Source organism: Trachypithecus francoisi, unplaced genomic scaffold (assembly GCF_009764315.1).
Source record: "Trachypithecus francoisi isolate TF-2019V2 unplaced genomic scaffold, Tfra_2.0 Lachesis_group14, whole genome shotgun sequence".
Classification (NCBI taxonomy): Eukaryota; Metazoa; Chordata; class Mammalia; order Primates; family Cercopithecidae; genus Trachypithecus; species Trachypithecus francoisi.
Genome location: NW_022681459.1, coordinates 25,750,069 through 25,772,122, shown reverse-complemented (window position 1 = coordinate 25,772,122; position 22,054 = coordinate 25,750,069). Strand labels below are relative to the sequence as shown.

General features: G+C 43.7%; 1 protein-coding gene across 2 annotated transcripts in view; it reads left to right on the top strand.

The window, feature by feature from the left end:
- Nucleotides 1-5,088: 5,088 nt before the first annotated feature.
- ERG (ETS transcription factor ERG) overlaps nt 5,089-22,054 on the top strand; it is a 208,330-nt gene continuing 191,364 nt past the window's right edge. For both annotated transcript variants that reach the window (XM_033232471.1, XM_033232469.1), the window contains exons 1-2: nt 5,089-5,185; nt 13,241-13,326. In XM_033232471.1, coding sequence (XP_033088362.1) covers nt 13,288-13,326 — 39 coding nt within the window. In that variant the 5' untranslated portion in view covers nt 5,089-5,185; nt 13,241-13,287. The remainder of the gene's footprint in view (nt 5,186-13,240; nt 13,327-22,054) is intronic.

Sequence of the window (22,054 nt, the reverse complement as noted above, 5' to 3'; positions counted from 1 at the left end):
CCTCTCCTCATCTATTTCCTCCACCTTTCGTGCTCTCCTCCCTATTCCCACTTACTGAAATGCTAAGTGCCCATCAACTGCTCTGTTGCTGCATCTTTAATACCTCTCTTGTGACCCTCACCACATTCTGCCTCCACTCAGTAATTTAATTAAAAGCATAACCTCCACATCATCCCCTTTGTTTATTCAGGGGAGGTTCCATGCCTCCTCCAGTACCTGGACACTCAACATGTGCATAGACTGAGATAGGCCACTTATCATTGGTAATAGTTATTTATTTCCTAATTCTTAGATATAGTGTTGTAAGTATGGAGATCTATGAGCTGAGCTAATTTCCAGCAGATCACTTTATTTTAAAATTAGAACTGAAAGCATATTCAGCATGTCTGTGTGAATATGGATACAGATGGTAAAAGAGCTGAAAGCGACTTTTTTGAGTGTGGGTACTGGAGTGTATGGGATACTTTTACTGCCAGTAATAACAATAACAACAAAAATAAGCCCAATTCAAAATGGTTTAGTTAACAAGGAAAATGCCTTTGATGTGCCTAGATGCCCTGTCATGAGATGCCTTCAGAGTTGGTTAACACTCTTTCCAACTGTAAGTAGAAACACAGGGACTTCCCTCCTTTCCCCTAGACATCCACAGTGTATCAGTTTTATCCTCAGGTGACCTCTTCTCATGGTCCTGGGATGGCTCTCACAGTTCCAAGTGCCACACAGACAGGACTACTACTCTATGGCCTTTCTTCATCAGCCAGTACTTTTCCTAGAAGTCCTCTAGCTCGCTTCCCTGGGTGTTAGATTGACCAGAATTATATCATGTGCCCTTCCCTAAACCAATTAGTGGTGAGAAGAGATGGTGCCCAGTGATAGGATTTACACGGGTGTTGGGGCTGGTCGTCCTCCGTGGGTCGTGTGGGGGCAGGCAGAACACCCAAGCAAAAGTACATTTCCTTCTATAAGGGAGGAAGGGCAGCCAGTTGTGTCTGCTGCCATTGCCACCTGTGTGTGGCTATAAATGGAAAAAGCAGGCTGCTCCGTGGCTGTGTTCACCGTGACTGTGGGGATGGATGACTGCTGCCGCTCTGTCCTTGGCATTGCTGCTGGCAGTGGAGCCTTCTCCCCAGGCTGCTGTCACCCACATGAGGTCCAGGTTACTTCCTGGAGTGAGGGCACTTTTTCTGGAGTTTTCTTTCTTCACAGTAGCCAATTCCACCTATGGAATATTCACTGCTGCTTACACGTGGTGGCCAGGGAGATCTGTGCATAGAGAGTGGTTCTCTTGCCTAGTGTTTTTGGGGAACAAGGCGGTCATTCGTTCCTGAGTTTAACAATGCCTTTGCTGGGCATGGTGGCTCACCCCTCTAATCCAAGCACTTTGAGAGGCTGAGGGAGGAGGATTGCTTGAGGCTAGGAGTTTGAGATCAGCCTGGACAACATAGTGAGCTCTCACGTCTCAAAAAAATTTTTTTTTAAAAATTAGCCAGGCACAGTGGTGCATGGCTCTTTTTCCTGTAGTCTGAGCTACTCGGGTGGCTGAGGCGGGTGGATCACTTGAGCCAGGGAGGTCCAGGCTGCAGTGAGCTGTTGGCACCCCTGCATACCAGCCTGGATGACAGAGAGAATCCTGTATCAAAACAAAAACAAAAACAGAAAACAATGCTTTGCCTCTGTCCATCTGGACCTTCGGCAACCCCGTCTCATTGGACTTGCACTACCTCTCTGGAGTCAGAGCCTCTTCCTCCCAGTGTTCAGATGAGCAAACTGAGGCTGAGGGAGGCTTCGTTGGCTGCTAGTGGGTCCGCACAAACGTGGGGCTCCAAGCTCAAGGTTCTTTCTGCCTCACCACGGCTGCTTTGGCGCATTAAACTTACCCTTCAGCTACTCAGATGTGCTTAGCTTTGGCCATTTCCAGTTCATATTTCCTGATGATCTGGTGCCTTCTTCTCCCTCCCCACACGGAACACAGAGCCTGATTGAATACTGAATCCCAGGGGTGATGTGGGTTGTCCCACTGGCCAGGGGCAGGGCTGGGGGTTGGGGGGGAGGGGTCTCTTGCAGGTCATGTGACTCCTTGACCTTGACTTTCTGCCGTTGCTGGACCAGGGGCAATTGAGCTGGGTTGAGCAGTTTGCACTCTTACCAAAGTTCTCTAATGGCTTGTATTTTTTGAGTTCTTGAGTCTGGTTTACATAATTTTCTGACTTTGTTGCTTTGATGAGGCCAGCTGTTACCTCATGCGGCTGGTGGTGTGCCTTTCTCTGGCACAGTTTCTCTTCCTGGACTTTGTGACATCTTTTTGGATCCTTTGTGGCTTCTCAGCTGTGTTATGGATAATTTGCGTTGTCAGGTAAATGCTCTCAGGATAAATGAAATATTAATAATGCCATAGTGCTAATTCAAAAATACCCATTGCACATATTTAAGAGAATCCTCTCTGGGCTCGACTCTGGGCTTTAAATCAGGCCCGACAATGTCTCAACCATAAATCAAATTATTCTTTCAGCCTAGTAGAGGTTTTGGCACAAAAACCTACTATAGAATAGCATGGTATGTGAAATCTTAGTTCATGCCTTTAAAACTCTTATTCCCTTTGCAGAAATTGGAAACCAAATACCCCTTTAACCACTTATCCATGCAAAACAGTTAACCAAGCAATAGTCAATATTGGCTTTTGGATTTTGGGAACAGGTTTATTAACTCAAGATTTGCACAGCTTTGCAAAGCATGATCTACTTCACCGTCCCCCTCTCCCGTCCCCCTCTTCCTGTCCCCTTGAACATTAGGCCACTGAGCAGGGAAGGCCAGCTCCTTGGGCCCAGGTACGGCTGGATGGGAAAAGAACACATTACAGTAAAATGAATGCTTTAAAAGCATGTTTAGGATTATAAAATTATTTTTCCTTAGTTTTCTCCCCTGGTTATAAAGATGAATATTTTTGGTTTAGAAAATTTGGAAAATATACAAAACGATAAAGAAGGAAATAGGAGTTCAACTTTTCAGATGCTATGTGTGAGTGAGAGGGTGCACTATGTGTCTTTCTGTGCCTGGCTTATTTCGCTTAACATAAAGTTCTCCAGGTTCATTCATGTTGTCACAAATGACAGGATTTCTCCTCTAAACGCTGAAGAGCATTCCACTGTATATGTGCACTGCTTTTCTTTATGGGCGTTTATGTTGATGGACACTTAGGTTGGTGCCATACCTTGTCTGCTGTGAATAATGCTGTAGTGAATGTGGGAGTGCTGGTACCTCTTTGACGTACTGATTTCATTTTCCATTTTCTTTGGATCTATCCCCAGAGTGGGATTGTCAGCAGTCATGTAGTATTTTGATTTGTAATACATACAAAATTGATTTGTAATACATTTGTAAAACATATAGTATTTTGATTTATAATTGATCTTTGTGTTTTTGAGGAACCTCCATACGGTTTTCCGTAATGACTGTACTGATCTACATTCCCACCAACGGTGGGCAGGAGTTCCCTTTTTCCACATCCCCACCAGCACTTGTCTTTTTGATAATGGCCATTCTAACAGGTGTGAGATGACGCTCATCATGCTTTTGATTTGTATTTCCTTGATGATTAGTGATGTCGAGTGTAGGGGAACTGGGGCGATGTTGGTCAAAGGACACAAAATTACAGTTAGACAGGAGGAGTAATTTCAAGAGATCTATGACTTGAACTTGAATAGACCTATGGTCTATTGACTGTAGTTAATAATGATGCATTACATTCTTGAAAATCAGTAAGAGTAGATTTCAAGTGTTCTCACCACAAAAAATAAATATGTGAGGTAAGGCAGATGTTAATTAGCTTACTTTAGCCATTCCAACATGTATATATATTTCAAAACGTAATGTTGTACACAGTAAATATATATATATATACTTTTTATTAATTGGTTTAAAAAATAATTTTAGAAAGATTTTAAAAAGAAGAAAATAAGAACTCCTATTTCACACTGGAAAGCCAAAGACCATGGCTATTAACCATTTTGATAACTTCTCTCAGGTCATCCTCTTTCCTTTCCTGCCTTCCCTCCTTTCTTTCATCCATTTTTTTTTCTTTGTGCAATATTGGGATGATATTATGTACATGGTTTTGTATACTGATTTTTCCCCCCAATAATGTTATGTTGTATTTTCTGTATCACAACAAATGGTTTTCTGTGACATTTGGGTAATTTGTCTCTATGCATAGGTTTGGAAGACTTCAGGTGGAGTAGGCTGGGAGCTTCCTAAGTAGAGTGGGAGTGTCAACTGGCCTGTGGAACCATTTAGAAATAATTCTGCCCATTACGAATATTGATTTGATGCAGTACTTAAGATGTTTTCTAATTTAAAAATATTTTCAATGGAAGCAGATGCCATTTACAATTTCTCGTGTTGTGGGGATTCTACTAAATATAGTATTTTGGGATTGAATGTTTTACTTGGAAAGTTGTTTAAGAAATTCCCGTATCTAAAAAAAAAAGAGAGAGAGAGACAGAGACTGGATTTTGGAGCTGTGCTAGCAGGCATATTGTAAGAAAGATTTTTTTTTCTTTGTATCTTTCTAGCTTGTTAGTGTTCTAAGATTTAAAAAAAATACGGGTCATCCTAGCATTTACAAAGTAAGAGGGTTGCTCCTTTTCTGGGACTAAGACAGTTGCTTAATTACAGTTCTCAGAATGCTTTCTAAATTCTAAATCCCACTACCCTGTTCTGAGCAGCAGAAAGTGCTAACAGAATGATCTGGGGAAGCCATTATTAGCAAAGCTGGGGGCTGTAAGGAAAAGAAAACATTTTCAAAATATTTGCTGCGTGGAAGTGTGTGTGTGCTCCAGCATGCCAGTTAGGCTTGGCCTTGATTTCACTCCCAACTTTTGCTTCATAATGCTGGGCTTCCCTCAGAGGACAGGAATGTTGCCCCCTCTTTTTTTTTTTTTTAAGGGAAGGATTTAAGTTCTTTCCCCTTTTAGGATATTTTAAAATAATGTTTAAGAAATAGGTTTTGTCAGTACATGTACAGTTGATCCCTGGCATTAATATTTGAAAACAAAATAAGGTTTAATATTCTTGAACTTATATTCAGGTTATTCCAGGATCTTCGGAGACCCGAGGAAAGCCGTGCTGACCAAAAGCAAGACAAATGACTCACAGAGAAAAAAGATGACAGAACCAAGGGCAATTAAAGGTAAAATGAACAGAACCCGAATAATCCTATGCTGCCTAGTCAGGACCCTTTTTTAAAAATGTGGATATGTAAATATTTTGTATCTCTACTATTTGATGTTTATGGTTCCAAACCTCCACAGACCATTTCTGGATTCTTTGCTGTACTTGGATGAATTATGTTGGTTCTACATGACACCCTTGACTTCCCCCCAGATAAGATGCCCCATTGCCCAGCAATGTTCCTGTTCCTGGCCCTACAGTGTGGAGATTTTAGAATTACTGCCTTCTCGGTTCTGTGGTCTTCACCAGCCCCTCTTTTCTCCATCACCATCTACTCTCTTCCTTTTCCAGAGGAACCAGAGGCGTGGTGTCTACGGACTGGTGCTTTTACGATCTTTCCATTTTTCTATCATACTACTACATTTGGCTTATAGTCATTTTGTGGTTATTTCACCTGAATGCAATTGAAACCTCCTTTCAAGGGGCACACCCAGGCAGTGAATCTTTGTATTCACAAAACATGCCACAAAATAAAAATAAAATCCAGTTGGAGAAGGAGAGGGTCAGCACCCTGTCTCTAAGGTGCGCCCCTGAGGCCGGCAGGAATGCTAAGACTCCCTTGGAGAAGCCCTGCAAGGATCGAGGTTATGGGGGTGCTCACATGATACTCATGCAGGCCACAGAATGTAAGAGTCCCTCCCTTGCCAGAATGAAGCCAGGGTTGTTTAGTAGAAGGAATAGCAGTCCATGGAGCCTGAGACATGCCTTGACCAGGGTCAACGTTCAGTGAGAAATGGTGCGACTAAAATGGGTGTGGATCCCGAGGCCATGTCCCCACAGTGAGGCCTCTAGTCTGCATCAGTTAAGTGACTTTAGTAAGTCCCTCAAGAGAGGTGTTTTCCTGTCCCAGCGCTGTTGTAACAAAGTGCCACGAACTGGATAGCTTAAAACAACAGAAATTCACCATCTCGCCATTCTGGAGGCTGGATGTCCAAGATCAAGGTGTCAGCCCAAGTGGTTCCCTCTGAGGGCTTCGAGGGAAATCTGTTCCAGGCCTCTTTGGTCTTTTCCCTGTGTCTTCACACCATCATCCTTCTATACAGGTCTGTGTTTAAATCTTGTCCTTGTTTTTGTAAGTGGATCAGTCATGTTGGATTAGGTCACTAATGACCTCTGTAAAGGCCCTACCTCGCTATCATCACATCCTGAGGGACCGGAGGTTAGTACTCCAATGCATGAATTGGGGGAGAGAATTGATATAATCAACCCATAGCTGTAAGTATTTTTATTCATTTGGAAAGATGAGCCCTTTCCTACTGAAGAAGTCCAGTTTCTTATTTTTAGATAAATGTAGAGGTGCATTCAGATTTTCATGCTGTCTTCTGCCTCCTGCTGGTATTCCCTTCTTACCTTTGAAGTACAGGAGCCAGGACTGGACTGGATTAAGGCAACTGGGGCACAGGATTTTGGGTGGTGCTCCCCTTTAGGTACTGATCCTGCACTTGCATGAGCCTGAGAGGGAGAGCCTCCTTAAATTAAGGGCTCTGCATTTCTCCCTGCCTCCTTTCTGCTCCATACAGGAGGCCTCTGCCCCATTCAGGGGCCTGGTGTGCTTGGCAGGAGTCAGGCCTGTGCAGTTCTTATGGCAGGGTTTGCTGGTGAAAGACTGATTTGCCTAATGTCTGCTCATCCAGGACAAGTGCACCCAGCGACCATTGCTTTCAAGGAATGGATTCATTTGTATGAATACTAAATTGTTTAGAGCCATTTTGCCTAAAGTGTTTTCACTTAATGACTAGTTATCTTAAAACTAAAAAATACATTTCTAAATTAAGGGTGTTTTTAGTCCGTTGACAAAGGGCTCTTATGAAAATTATCAATTTATTTATTGAGAATTGTTTTTCTTAAAAAGTTGCAACATTTTAATTAGCCGGGCATGGTAGCACATGCCTGTAATCCCAGCTACTCAGGAGGCTGAGGCAGGAGAACCACTGGAACCTGGGAGGTGGAGGTTGCAGTGAGCCAAGATTGTGCCACTGTACACCAGCCTGGGTGACAGAGCAAGACTCTGTCTCAAAAAAAAAAAAAAAGTTGCAACATTTTATATAGTATCAAAATCATCCATTTGAAATATTTTTACTTTCTTTCTTTTTTTTGAGATGGAGTCTCGCTCTGTCGCCCAGGCTGGAGTGCAGTGGCACAATCTCGGCTCACTGCAAGCTCCACCTCCCGGCTTCACGCCATTCTCCTGCCTCAGCCTCCTGAGTAGCTGGGACTACAGGTGCCCAATACCATGCCTGGCTAATTTTTTGTATTTTTTAGTAGAGATGGGGTTTCACGGTGTTAGCCAGGATGGTCTTGATCTCCTGACCTTGTGATCCACCCCACCTCGGCCTCCCAAAGTGCTGGGATTACAGGCGTGAGTCACCACACCCGGCCTTTACTTTCTTAATAATAATGATTACCACTTGTTTAGTGTTGATTATGTGCCTAGCACTGAGAGAGCTCTCTTTCTTAAGCATAATTCAATTTAATCCTCACCCGATTCAATTCAATCCTACGCCTGATGGTGTAGACAGAGGAGATAAACAATGGTTTAACTTGCATACTAACCAGTTAGAATAGATACAGGCCATCTCTTGCACTGACACCTTTGTGAACTGTTGAGCATCGTTTGGAGGTTTTAAAAATTTTTTATCTGTGTTTCCTAACACCAAATACATGGTGTTTCTGCCAGTACCAACCAGTTATTCAACACTGATACCAACTGGGTGTCCAACAGTTCAGTTCAATTCTGATGCTGACTGCCTGAAGTTTGCTCACAGGTTTAAGGGCTGAGTCCCCAACACTGTCTTCACTTCAGATGCTGGTTGCAAGTATTGGGTCCTCAGGTTATCTACACTCTGTCCGACATGGCTACAACATTGGGGATTCCCACAACCCCCCTTTTAGGTTCAGTAACTTGCTAGAACTCAGGAAAATGCTGTGCTCTTATGATTACAGTTTATTGTTAAGCATGTGAACAAACAGCCAGATGAAGAGGTGCACAAGTAGAATTCTGTTAATGTTAAGGCCTTTTTTGTTTCTTTAAGATACCCAATAATAAAATATAGCTGGATCATGAAACACAAAATCATATAGAAGTATATACCTTAGGCAAATTAGTTTATTGCAAGAAACAAATATTAAAGAAATGATTTTCAATCAACATAGAGTGAAGTTCTGCCAGGGTTCAAAGGCAGGTAAAATAGAAAATTAAAAGGCTCCTACAGTGACATGAAACTATCACCAACTACTAATTTTTTTTTTTTTTTGAGACAGAGTCTCGCTCTGTCGCCCAGGCTGGAGTGCAGTGGCGCGATCTCGGCTCACTGCAAGCTCTGCCTCCCGGGTTCACGCCATTCTCCTGCCTCACCCTCCCGAGTAGCTGGGACTACAGGCGCCCGCCATCTCGCCCGGCTAGTTTTTTGTATTTTTTTAGTAGAGACGGGGTTTCACCGTGTTAGCCAGGATGGTCTCCATCTCCTGACCTTGTGATCCACCCGTCTCAGCCTCCCAAAGTGCTGGGATTACAGGCTTGAGCCACCGCGCCTGGCCCTAAAAATTTTTAGTATGGTTTTAGTTTGTTTTGCTACCAACTACTACATATTTGAGAAATGACCATTAGGAACACAAAAGTAAATAAGAAGTGCTCTTTAAAAAATCCATAAAATACTTCTGAAATGGTAAAAAAGAACAGGCACCCAAATGGCTGCAAAAAGAGTCAGAGATCTGTGTGGGTTGAGGAGGCAGGGGAGGGGGTTGAGGAGGCAGGGGAGGGGGTTGAGGAGGCAGGGGAGGGCGGTTGAGGAGGCAGGGTAGGGGGTTGAGGAGGCAGGGGAGGGGGTTGAGGAGGCAGGGGAGGGGGTTGAGGAGGCAGGGGAGGGGGTGAGGAGGCAGGGGAGGGGGTTGAGGAGGCAGGGGAGGGCGGTTCAGGAGGCAGGGGAGGGGGTTGAGGAGGCAGGGGAGGGGGTTGAGGAGGCAGGGGAGGGCGGTTGAGCTTTTATTCTCCTGGTCTTTAGGTCCGTTGGGTTTTCGCTGAGCTGGTGTGGAGGATGGCAGTGCCATCATGCTGCATGCTGAGGGAATCCCTTTGGTGTGTGATCACTCTGGTGGGGGTGGTCTGAGGAGCTCATACGTCATCGGTCTCTTAATGTGGGGCAGCTGGGAGAAACTCAGGTTCCCTGCTTCATTCCTTTCACCCTCTTTCCTCCAGTCCTCATGCTTCTTGTTCATCAAGGCTCCTTGGTGGCACCCTCTTGTCTCTGCATGAATCAGCTCTCTCTTTCCTCTAGGTATATCCACATGCCTCACTGGGCACCTCCACTAGCTGCCTGCTCTCAGGACTGACCGGCTCATATCTGTGTGAAACAGATCTGTTTCCCCTCTCAATCCCTCGAGGATCGGGACTGTGTTGCCTCTGGAATCTCTATCTATTCCCTTCCCTGTCATTTTATCCTTAATGCATCCTGAGTGCTCAAAATATCCCCATAAGAAACAAGAGACTCAAACAGTTGCTCGTTAAGTTTATGTCTTGGTTGGGTACAGACTGAGTGTCTGTTGTAACTTCTATGGTGTTGGCTGTGGTCTTGGATATCCAAGGGTGTTGATTCGATTTTTGGAATCCCGGGGAGGCTGGCAGGGCATGATGTGAAGTGAGAATTCGGTTGCACCTGGGAAGGGCTCTGGGAATCCCATGGAGGCTTCTGGTGGAGGTTTCTTGGTTATCCTTCAGTTTCCAAACCCATTTTGAGGGTAGGATTAGGGTTTGAGATCATGTCTCATAGGTGAATCGAAATAATATGTCTCTGTATTGGGATGAAGTTGGCTTCCTTTGAAATGCCCTGTTTGAGTCTCCTTTTGTCACTGGCTAGAAAAGTTTTAATGACAATCTCAGTAATCTGATTCTACAGGGCAAAGTGTATGTCAGTAATCTATTGTCACAAAAATGCTGTGTAACAAACTCCCCAAATTTCAGTGACTTCAAGCAGTAAGCACTTATTCAGCCATGAGCCTGTGGGTTGGCCATTCTGGTTGGTCCTGGCTAGTGGCTGGTCTGGTTGCTTCCCTCCCATGTCTGGGGTTTTGGTTGTCTATGGGATGATCAAAGGTAGTCCTGGCGGGGTGATTGAGGTGGGTGACTCTGCCCCAGGTACTTCTCATCCTCCCGCATGCATCTGGCCATGTTCCCATGCTGGTGGAAAGTTACAGAAAAGCAAAGGGGAACATGTCCTGCCTCCTGAGGCTTCAGCTAGGACCTGACATGCTTGTCTTTCTGCTACATCCTGTTGACTGAAGCAGATCATATGGGCAGCCTGAAAATAAGGGTTGGGAAGTAATTCGACCTCTTTAGTGGGAAGAATCACAAAGTTATGTGGCAAAAAGCATGGACACAGGAGGAGTTGAGTGTCGGAACCATCTTGGTACTCATCCATAGTGACAGTGAAACAAGCTATTTACCCTCTGTCTTCTCCATGCCTCTAGAACACTTACAGGATGTTTCAATGACCTGTATGTGTAATAAACTACCCCAAATCCTAGCAGCTTAGTACAACAACCCATTTATTATTGGTCACAATTCTGTGTGCTGACTGGACTCAGCTTTAAGCTGCCTCCCTGATGTTGGCAGGGGCCGTAGTCATCTGAGAGATGGTTCTCTGGACCATCCAGGACAGCCCCCTCCCAGGCCTGGCATTGGTGCTGGCTGCCCTGCTGGGCACCCGGTCCTCTGCCATGTGCTGTGCTGCTGAGGGTATGAGGACTTGGTTTCAGGAGGCAGGAAGGGAAGGCTCCGACTTCCATAAAGGCCTGGGCCTGGGACTCCTGAAACCTTTCCTCTGCTGTGTTCTCCAGGTCAGAGGCAGCCACAGGTCAGCCTGGGTTTGAGGGGAGGGAGACGAGCTTCAGCCCCTGCTGTGAGCGGCAGCGTGTGCATGCAAGCAGGGGGGAACTGTGCGGAGTGAACTCACCCAGAGAGCATGCCCAGACATACGGAAATAGCCATGTGCTCCCCAGAGCAGGGTCGTGCAGTGGGAGGCCCTCCCTTTGTCAGGACGGCTTGCAGATGCTCCCCTTCCTGGCTGAATGACGCCAGGAGAGAGTGGTGTTTTCCTGGGACACCTGCTGCTCTTAGGATAAGGGGAGTTGAGGATTCCTGTGCTCCCAGAAACCTTCAACCAGACCCCATCCTCTCCCAGCCTCTTCTCCCACGAGAGCACCAGGAGCCTGGGTCACCTTCATCTGCTTCCTGGTTCAATTTCAGGACTGTGCTTCACTCCCTCTGCACTTTCAGTAACTCTCATCCCCCAGAGGGACTTACTTTAGGCCTCGGGGGAAAAGTACCTATTTTCCAAGACCTAGAAATTTGGTTATAGAAAAAAAATATGCCTAAGGTTCTCAGCATGTCATCTTCTTGGCGAGCCAAGCTCTCCCCATCTTGGGAGGCCTCCAGGGAGACCTTTCAGGAGGACGGATGTGGAGCACGCAGATCTGGAGGTTGACACTCGCCATGAGAGGCGATTGGGTTGGAATGGGTGTGTCTGTACCGTGAGAGGTCAGAAAGGGCGGATGTGAATGTGGGGAGGACTCCTGTGAATGCTTCACTTGTCACTAGAGTAATGTGCTTAGTAGCAAACTTGAAAGACAACTTTTGAAAATGTCTCTAGTTCTGTAATCATAGTATTTTTATTTTGCATTTGTTATGGCAAAGAGCCATTGTAAAGAAGAAAACAAACAAAAATATACAGGTGATAAAAAGCAAGTGATGGCTTCTAAAAACGTAAACTAAAAAAGACATTTTTAGTATCAAAAAGACAACTGATGGCTTGGCTGAGATCTGCAGAGCACCAGAGACTGGCTGGGGACCAGTTACTGGAGGCTGGAGCCTGGAAGGAGGGGCCCCATGATGGAAGAGGTCACCCTAGAATCCAGCCGCAGTCAGAACCGTAACCAAGCGCCCAGGGAGGCTGAGCAGCAGGTGTTGGTGGTGGGAAGGTGAGGGGAAGAGATACCCCCTCTCCTCTCACCCCTGCTCTCCAGATGGGGCCATGTCAACCAACCCTGACAGGTGGCCAGGAGGCAAGGCGCCTGCTGAGCGCATCTGTAGAGGTCAGCCCTAGGGCCTGGGACAGCAAAGGAGGCTGGAGACTGGCTTGGTGGAAGCGGAGGGGCACAGACAATGGTCAGAACAAGCTGCTTTATAATTCGAATGAGGGAATATATTGGATTAAGTATTTATTTCTGGAAAATTCCTAGATTATAGGCATCTTTAAATTTAATTTATTTAAGGCATGTTTTAAAATGTCCCTTCAAAATATGGGTTGATATCTGCTAATGAAGTCAAACCAAAATGTTTTTGGGCTCTGGAGTCAGATAGGCTAATCTGATGTGAGGTTTGGTTCTGTCGCTTATTAACCAGGTGATCCTGGACAAATCAGTAACCTTTATGAGTCTTGACGTCCGCAGCTGGACAATGGGAATGACAACTCTCAGAGTTGTGGTCAGAATGAAATGAGAAAGTGTGTGTGGAGCCCTTAGCACTCAAGGAACTGGCACTGAAGTACTCAATGAATGGGAGCTGTGCTGTTTACTAAGAACTTAATAACAAAGCTGAAAAGGATGTGCAGATCGCCTGAGTTTTGGTGGGATTTCAAAGTCCTGATTTCTCAGTATGATAGAGAAGTATGTCCTGTTTTAATCTCGTGTCTTCCTTTAATGGATCCCTCATTAGATCCTGCCCATGTGGAAGGATGTGTGAATATTGCATGTGATGTGGGTCAGGTTGAGCTAGATTCTTCTGGCCTGTTGGACTAGGGTTCTTTTGGGCTCATTTTAAGTGATTTTCCCAAGGGAAGGAAGGTGAGTTATCTGGTTACCTCATGGAACACACATACCTAGAGGATGCCTTTAGGCAAACATGCTTAATGCAAAGCTATGATTCTTCTGCCATTGGTGAATTGTGTCCAGTCCTGCTAGAACATAAAACACAGAAATGCAGTTGTTTATTATTATTTATGTTGTTCCTTTTGTCTTCTAGCCATCAGGTTCTGAACAGCTGGTAGATGGGCTGGCTTATTGAAGGACATGATTCAGACTGTCCCGGACCCAGCAGCTCATATCAAGGTAAGTCCTGTCTTGACCAGGAAGCCAGCTCTGCCTTCCTCTGCGCCTAGATTTTCATGGATAGCAGCCCACGTGTCAGTTAATTAGGGGTCAGCCAACACAGCCCAGGAGCTAAGAAAATGGTTTTTACTTTTTTAAATGGTTGAAAAATCAAAAGAAGCATATTTCATAACATGTGTAAATTACATGAAATTTACATTTCAGTGTCCATAAAGAAAGCTTTATTGGAACACAGCCCCATGCATTCATTTCCATATCATCTGTGGCTGCCTTCACTCCATAATGGCACAGTTGAGTAGATTCGACAAAGACCATATGGCCTGCCAGCTGAAAATATTTACTGTCTGGACCGTTTCAGAAAAAAATTTGCTGAGTTAATATATGAAATCACATCCAAATTCTTCTAACTCCTGTTTTAATTCCATCTCCTTTATACTTGCCTGGGGTTAGCGAGGAAACAAGAGGGTGAATGGTTGGATTTCCGATATTGGAACGTTGCTTTATCTGGGTTCGCTGACACTTCAGCGCTCCATCACCTCACAGCTGCCCTGGCTGCTTTCTGACCTGCACTTCCTGAGGCTCTGGAGGTGAGAAGGTGAGGAAGTGAGACTTGTGCCAAGGGAGGTCCCTGAGAGGACTCTGACCATTTATTTTGACACTACACATACATGTGGGTAATAGCTACAGGGAGGAAATGAGATGGTAGTTTTCATATACTTGACACAAAGACTGCAGAAAAAATGAGGGCTTAAGCTACCTTATGCAAACAGGCTGTCTACACCTGTGCTGGTTAGTTCAACTCTCTATGCTGGCCAAAGTAATTGACTGCACGGCCAGTTCTTCACTTTCCCCATGCTAATTCATTTTCCCTAAGCGGTATGGTTGGTTTTACTAATTTATATTCCTTGCCTAAAACATTAATTGAAAATGGGAAGGGCTTATAATTGAAAGGAAAGTTTGTGGTATTGAAAAATGTATCTTTTTGAGTAAAATATAAAAAGCCTTTCAAAATCCCACACATACAATTACACGTGGATGTATACACATTTTAAAACAATACATTTGACGAGGCATTCTGGACCATGTGCAGCTCACATGCGTGCACATTTACTTTCTTTGAAAATGGAATTGGAAGTAATACCAGTTTCCGTGCATTCCTTGAGCTTTGTGGGTGCTCCTGCAGTTTCAGAGATTGTGGTAACTCTCGGGATGTTGAGAATTCTAAATTTTGCCCAAGGCCATAGAGGAGCAGATGCTCATGGGGACAGTATAATTTGATTTCTGTGTGATGTTTTGTTGGGCTATGACGGTTGTGTTTATCAGAAAAAAAATGCAAGTGGCAAATCTCTCGTGAATGTGATAAGGTTTCTTCAGAAGTGCTGGGAACATATTTGATCAGTGTGTCTATGCTACACACATAAAGTGGGAGAAAGACTTTCTTGAATTTTTAGGGTCTGCTGACCATGAAGCTGCATAATGCAAAGAAAAGCTCACAGGGAAGTTGAGACAATAAATATCTTCTGTAGTTCAGAATGTGAGGGACGGCGACTAAAACTCATTTCATTGGCATTCCACACCACCCCCCAGGCAACCAGAAGGAAATGATGAAGTCAGCAAGAAAGTATTGCAGATTTTAAAAAGCTGATTCATAAAGCTGAAACAATCCCATACAAATCTGAAAACACCATCTTTGAAAATGTGTGTTGGTAGAAATGTTCTGTATTTGATTTCAGGAATGAACTGTGATTTCAGCTCTGCTTTATCTTATTATCATCATATTGGTTGATCATATTGGTTGATGTCAGTATATAATATCATCGTATTGGTTGATGTCAATATATAAAATATAATTTTGAGAAAGCATAAGTCTGAGAGTTTTTTAAAAATAAATTTCAGGCTGGGCACAGTGGCTCATGCCTGTAATCCCAGCACTTTGGGGGGCTGAGGCGGGCGGATCACGAGGTCAGGAGATCGAGACCATCTTGGCTAATACGGTGAAACCCCATCTCTACTGAAAATATAAAAAATTAGCAGGGCGCGGTGGCGGGCGCCTGTAGCCCCAGCTACTCAGGAGGCTGAGGCAGGAGAATGGCGTGAACCCCGGAGGCAGAGCTTGCAGTGAGCCGAGATTGTGCCACTGCGGTCCGGCCTGGGCGAAAGAGCGAGACTTCCGTCTCAAAATAAATAAATAAATAAATTTCAACTCACATGGCTTCTGTGTGTTTGGAGAGATGAACTGGCAATAAGAAGGGTGGTTACTAATAGCTGATATTGGCTGCAAGGTAGAATTATGTTAAAGATGTTTATTTCCTTTATAAACCTATCAAAATTTCACTTACTAGAATTTGAATAATTATTTTTGTAATTCTTTTTTTGCATATGAATTTGGCGTTCTTGACAACAAAGTTGGTAGGATGATTTTCTTCCACCGATTCATTAAAATGTCTGATGTGGGAGTTTTTGAAGTAAAATTTCATGTGCGAGAGGTTTCTGGCCTTGAGCTGAGAAATGCTGCTATGATTTCTGGGAAGGAAGTTCTTATAAATGGCACATGAATGGTTCGTCTTGATGTATTAACGTATTTAGTGGAAGATTTTGTTTTTGGTTCATTGCTACTAAAATGTTTTTGTTATCTGAGAAGGACTTGAGTTTTCCACAGAAGTGGCTTAACACTGCAGATGTGATTCTTGTGAAGACTCTGAGTGTCATCACAGTCCTGTCCGTCGGCCGTCCTGGAGGACAGGAACATTCCTTTCATCTTAGAGAAATTCACTCTGCACAATTTATGACGACTCCTTTCTGCCAGAACAAATACCTTTTACTCTTTTATATGTTTAAGGAGCTGGAAACAATAAAAAAGGAAGGATGGTTGAAAACTATGGAATATTAAATATTCTTGTTTTAAATAGTGCAAGAATTGTGGCAGTTCGTTTACAAACAAAATGAGCAGAATGTTTGTTTTAGCTGCCTCTCTGTCGGTGATAATAGTAATTGTCACTAAACATAATTTGATTTCCCTTTCTTTGCAGGCTGTTCTAGGTACCTTTATTTTTTAATTTTTATTTATTTTTTTAAGACATGATCTCGCTCTGTTGCCCAGGCTGGAGTGCAGTGGTACGATTATGGCTCACCGCAGCCTTTGCCTCCCAGGCTCAAGCGATCTTCCTGCCTCAGTCTCCTGAGTAGCTGGGACTACAGGTATGCACTGCTACACCCAGCTAATTTTTAATTTTTTTGTAGAGACAGGGTTTCACTATCTTGCCCAGGCTGGTCTCAAACTCCTGGGTTCAAGCAGTGCTCCCACCTCAGCCTCCAAAAATGCTGGGATTACAGGCATGACCAAGTACTTTTTTAATTACAGAAATTACACTAACTACTGTATCATGCAGATCTACTCTTAGCATGTTAGGTGTGTGTGAAGATGCAACTCTGTGAAGGGGTAGAGTTGTCACAACCAAAGATCCACTGGGTGATTATCCTCAGATCCTCAGCAGACAAAAAAAAAAAAAGCAAATCCATTTTCTTAGAATCTATAAATATTTTTGTCATTAATTCTATTTCTGATAAAGCTTTTTAAAATTCACATGATTGCATTTCCTAAAAAGGGTTCTGTCTCTGTAATATTTTCATTTACTAACATTTGCTGAAGAGGACTAACTAATTCCCTTTGTTGTTCACCAGCTACTCATGTAGAACAATACACATTTTGGAGCTGATGGAATGAGGACTGGACTGAGAGGGGAACCATCTGTATATTAGTTCTGCTCCGTGGGGCACCAGCTATGAATCCTAGAGATGCTGGTCACGAAAATTCTCCGAGCTTTGCGTTCTTATTCAGTTGTGTGTCATGGATAAGAACACATTCTGGCTCAGTTCAAATTCTGCTCTGACGTTTACTAACTTGGTGATTTTGTACAAGTTCCTTAGTTTCTTTGTGCCTTGGTCTTGTTTTATATGAAACAGAAGCATCTGTTTTGCAGGGTTAGTGCGAGATTAAATGAGTTAGTACGTTTAGACCCCACTGAGTACTAAACAATTGTGAGCTATCACTTTGATCTATAAAATGAGGGTGGCATACCCATCTTAAAGATAAAATATCATCCTGTCTCTAATACCCATGGAGCAACATGGGTATGTTTTATAAAACACTGAATGGAGTGAAAAATACTGAAAACAGAGCACTCTATATAGCACATGCTACTTACGTACATAAAAAAGTTATACACTCCTCAAGCAACATCATAAGCTTTTTCCAGGGTACATACATACCTAACACATATAGATCACGTTGGAGTGGGCGCTTGCCTATGTGGCACATGCTGGCTTGTTGCTTTGAGAAGTGGTTAGGGGATAAGGGAAAAAATAATCATGCAAATAAAACAAGTTAATAACAGTGATGCTTTTATGTGGCACAGTGGGTCCTCCATGCTGGTAGGAGCATCAGTTTGTACAAGCACTTTTGTGTTGGCTTGGTGTTACCTAGTAAAGCTGAAGATGTGCCTAGCCTGTGATCCAGCAGTCTTACCCTGGATCTGTATTCTGTTGTATCTGAGCACCAGGAGGTGTGTATGAACAAAAAACAGAACAACCCAAATGTCCATCTACAGAAAAGTGGATGAATACTATTGTACTCCACCAATGGAGTATTATACAGCAGTGAAAAATAAACTCGAAAAGTCTCTCTATAGCCCTGCATCAATGTGGATGGTTCTCATATGTGAGTAGAAAAAGTTGCAGATTATATACAATATGATTCCACAAATTAAGACTAAAAAAGAGGCAAAATTAAAAAGCATATTATTCGGAGAAAAGTAATATGTGTTGAAAAGAAAAACAAGGACAAAATAAACACATAACTCAGCATTGGAATTACCTTGTCGGGGAGGGGAGAGTTTTGGGGGAAGGTCGTAAGGGACATCTGAGGTCCTGGTGCTGACTGTCAGAAACTAGGGAGTGCTTACAAAGGTGTTGCTTCTTATTCTTTAAATTGCACGAATAGCTTACATATCCTGTTTTGTGTGTGCTATTTGCAATAAAAATACTAAAAGAAGAGAGGAAAAATTAGATGGCTCATAGTGAAGTCATTCTTGAGAGGAAGGTACTTTTTAATTGTAAAACTCGTACTTTAGCAAATCATCACGTTAGAGATCATTTGATCTGATGCTGTTCTAGCTGCAAAGAAAGGTGGGAGCTACTGCTGGTCAAGTGACTTCCTTGAAGCTCAGGTTGTGCCTCTACCAAAGCTGGGCACGGGCCATTTTCAAGTTGAGTGTGTCCTCCTGCCTTGGCTTTGTGAGTTTTTCCACCACACCCTTTTGCAGTGAGGAATGATTTGGAGACTTTCTGACTTGGGCTTGTTTATTTGTTCAACAAACATTTAGCAAACCCTCCACGTACCCACACCAGGGGAGAGAAGGAATCAAAAAGGCACACCGTCTGCCACTCCAGGCATGGGTCACCTATTCTCAAACACTTCGGGCACTGTGAAGCTGCTAGCGAGGCCCAGGGGAGCTGCTGCTGGGGTCTGGGCAGGATCTCATGGGGGCTTCCTGTAGTCTGCACCTTCACCTGCTCCGCTGACTCACCCATCACCCCTGTGTCCTGCTGACAGCACCTGTGTTCAGCAGCTGCTGCTTCTGCCTGTAGATCTCCTGGCAGAGGATCTTCCTGGGGTCACACCTTGCTGTCTCTTCCAGGTGAAGCAGGCAGGTGACCTTTGAGGGTGCCTGATGAGGCTGGGGATTCATAGGTCCACTCATCTGTAGCAGGCGAGTACTGGTGCCTGAAGCTGGACCCTCCATTGACACATCCTCTGTCCTCCAGCTCTTGAAGGGTGTCCAGGCTCAATTCAGCTGAACTAATCGCTAGATACTGCTCCCTCAGATTTTTATGTGAGGATCAGGCACCAACAATGGATCACAGGGTAAACAAAGTCACTGTTCAGGTTTCTAGTTGCTGTTCACATGTGGGGAAGGACTAAAAAACCAGCTTACTCAGGATTTGTTTCTAATTAGGATTTTCTCCCCTTGGGTTCCTTTTCCCTTTAGCTTTTATACTTTTGCTCATTTTTATAAGTGTGCTGGGGCCAGAGGATCTTAGTTTGAAGCTCGGCTCCACCTGTTACTAGCTGCCTCAGTTTCCTCAGCTGTAAAATGGGAATGAAATAGTGCATCTACCCCATGGAATCGTGAGGAATAAATTAGCTAATGCATTTAGAGCATTCAGAGTGGTGCCTGACACACAGTGAGACTTATCATCACATCACATTACATATTGTCAATATAGTAATATGTACACCACGTTAATTATATAACATTAATATTTTTAAACAATATAGCATATTGTTAACCTATGATGTTGTATACTAGCATACTGTTACATATAGCAGTGGAAGGGGCAAAGTAAGAAGGGGAAATCTTACGGAAAAAATTAAATTGACCCAGGGTCAGTACTTCCCAAGAAGTGAACTGAAGCACTTCTTTCCCACATTGTTCCACGGCTGCCGCTCTGGAAGTAACGCTAAGTATTTCTGACCATAAAAGATGCTAAACTTAAACTCTGTCTGTTTTATAGACGGAAGAGTCTAAAACAGTTTCAGAAGTAGCAGCGTTCTGTGCGAGGTCACTGCGAAGCCTGCGATCCCAGCTTTACAATAACACGAAGCAGATGCAGAAAGCGCCCAAATCTGCCTCGTGAGGAAGGGATTAGGCGATGTCTCAGGGCTGGTGGTGATTTATCCCATCCCTATGACAAAGGCTGGATTTCACTACAGAGCCCCCACCTGGCTGACAAAAGACTCATTGAGTTGTAAGCATTTCTCACAGTGTGCAAATCTGATTTATAGTCACTGTGCTTCACAGGAAGGTGGAAAGTTTATCCTTTTGAGAATGTACTCAAAAGAGACAGAGTTTCCCCCCTCCCCACCCCAAAGTCTGTCTTCTATGAAGCTGATGTAAGTCTTTGCTATGCTGCCTATTTTTTCTCAATAAATCAGCTTTGATCAGTTTCCAACCAGGTTAGCACATCCCGATGAGCCCTGTGACTTTGTGGCCGGGTATAGCTGCTTTTACTTTTCTTGTACTTTCATTTTTCTGCAGGATGATGGCATCTTAAAATTTCTATAATGAGTATGGCTTTTATAATCAGAAAAACAATATTGCTTTAAAATATCAAGATATTTAATATGGCATAATGATAGAGACCCTGCCTACAGATTTCTTTATGTGAGTGGTCTTGAGCTGGATTGTACCTTCTGTTTCTCTTTCTTGCTGGGTTCTTGCACCCCTTAGGGTCGCCATGCTGGGCACCCTCCAGGGCCAGATTCCGATGCGAGCTCAGTCCCTGTAGCCTTTGGAGCGCTGTTCAGCATGTGTGCAGCGGGGTTTAGTGAAGTGTTCCCCAGACATGCTGCACCATCCCCCCTAATCTGGCAATTCCTCGTTAAGATTCAGTGAGGCTGACATTCAATGGGGGACACCAGCTTAATCAGGAAGTGTAGGTGGGGGTCGGAGGAGTTTCACAATCACTTCCCCAGAGAATGGGTAGAAGTTGTACATGGTGAGTCTAGACCTCCTGTGGGGCAGTTTCCCTGAGGAGTTTGTTAAAATGCAGATTCCTGGTATCTAACCTAAAGCTTCTTCTCCGGTAAGTTTGGATTGGAGCCCAGGGTGCTGCAGTTTAAACACCTGAAGTGTTTCTGCATACCTTGCTCAGATAATTGATAATTATCAACAATGAACCTAGCCTTCGGTAATCGGCAAATATTTATAAAAGGAACCATTTTGTTTGTTTGTTTGTTTCTTCATTGAAGGCTGCTGTCTTTTGCATGGCTGCTGTGAATATCCTAGTCACACCTCTAAGGTTTAGAGAACGTTATTTGGACTTGGGTTTTGAAACATCAGCAAGTCTGTTTGGCTCCACTATTTGGTGTCATAGAGCCCAGAAGAGAAGTGACACTTGTCACTTCTTCCACCTTATAGGAAATTAACTTAGGAATCTGAGTCAATAATTTTTCTTAGGGTTAGCCCCCAGCAGTTGAGTATTTTAGAGACATCAGCAAGGTTGACATCACTGTCTCCGACTTAGCCCTGTCTCTGCAAATGGGGGTTGATGATCATTATCCTCGTTGTAGGACTCAATGTGGGGCCACTGTTGCAGGGGAAGCAGGAATTGGAGGGTAAGTGGTTCAGGACACTAAATGGGCATTTTCCCATGGGGACACCCAACTTTCTCTTACTAATGAATAGGAACAAGTCCTACTTACGGTTTTGTGCTGGTTTAGTCTTCACCTTCTTTTCCTTCTGTGTCTTTACCTTCTGATCGCAAAATCCCATGGTGTATTGGTATGAAAGAGTGATCATTGATACCATATCACCCAATTGTGCCCATCTGTACTTCTCCAGGAAGTATCTGAGAGCACTGTTTTATCACATTCTGTTGTGGTTTTTAATCTTTGCTGGTTTGATGGGTGACAGTGGAGTTTTATAGATGTTAGCATTTGGAAACTTGTGAGTTTGATCATCTCTTAATACTCTTCATACACTTATCAACAAGTTATGTTACCTCATTTGTGATATTTTTGGACCCAATTTCAATCTAATCATTCAAAATTGCTAGGGCTACAGCATGAACTGAACAGATGATGTCCCTGCCTGCATGGAGCTTCCATTCCCGTGGCTGAGATAGAATGTGCTCAAGGGAATAGCTGCAAATCAAGTGGTGCTGGTTA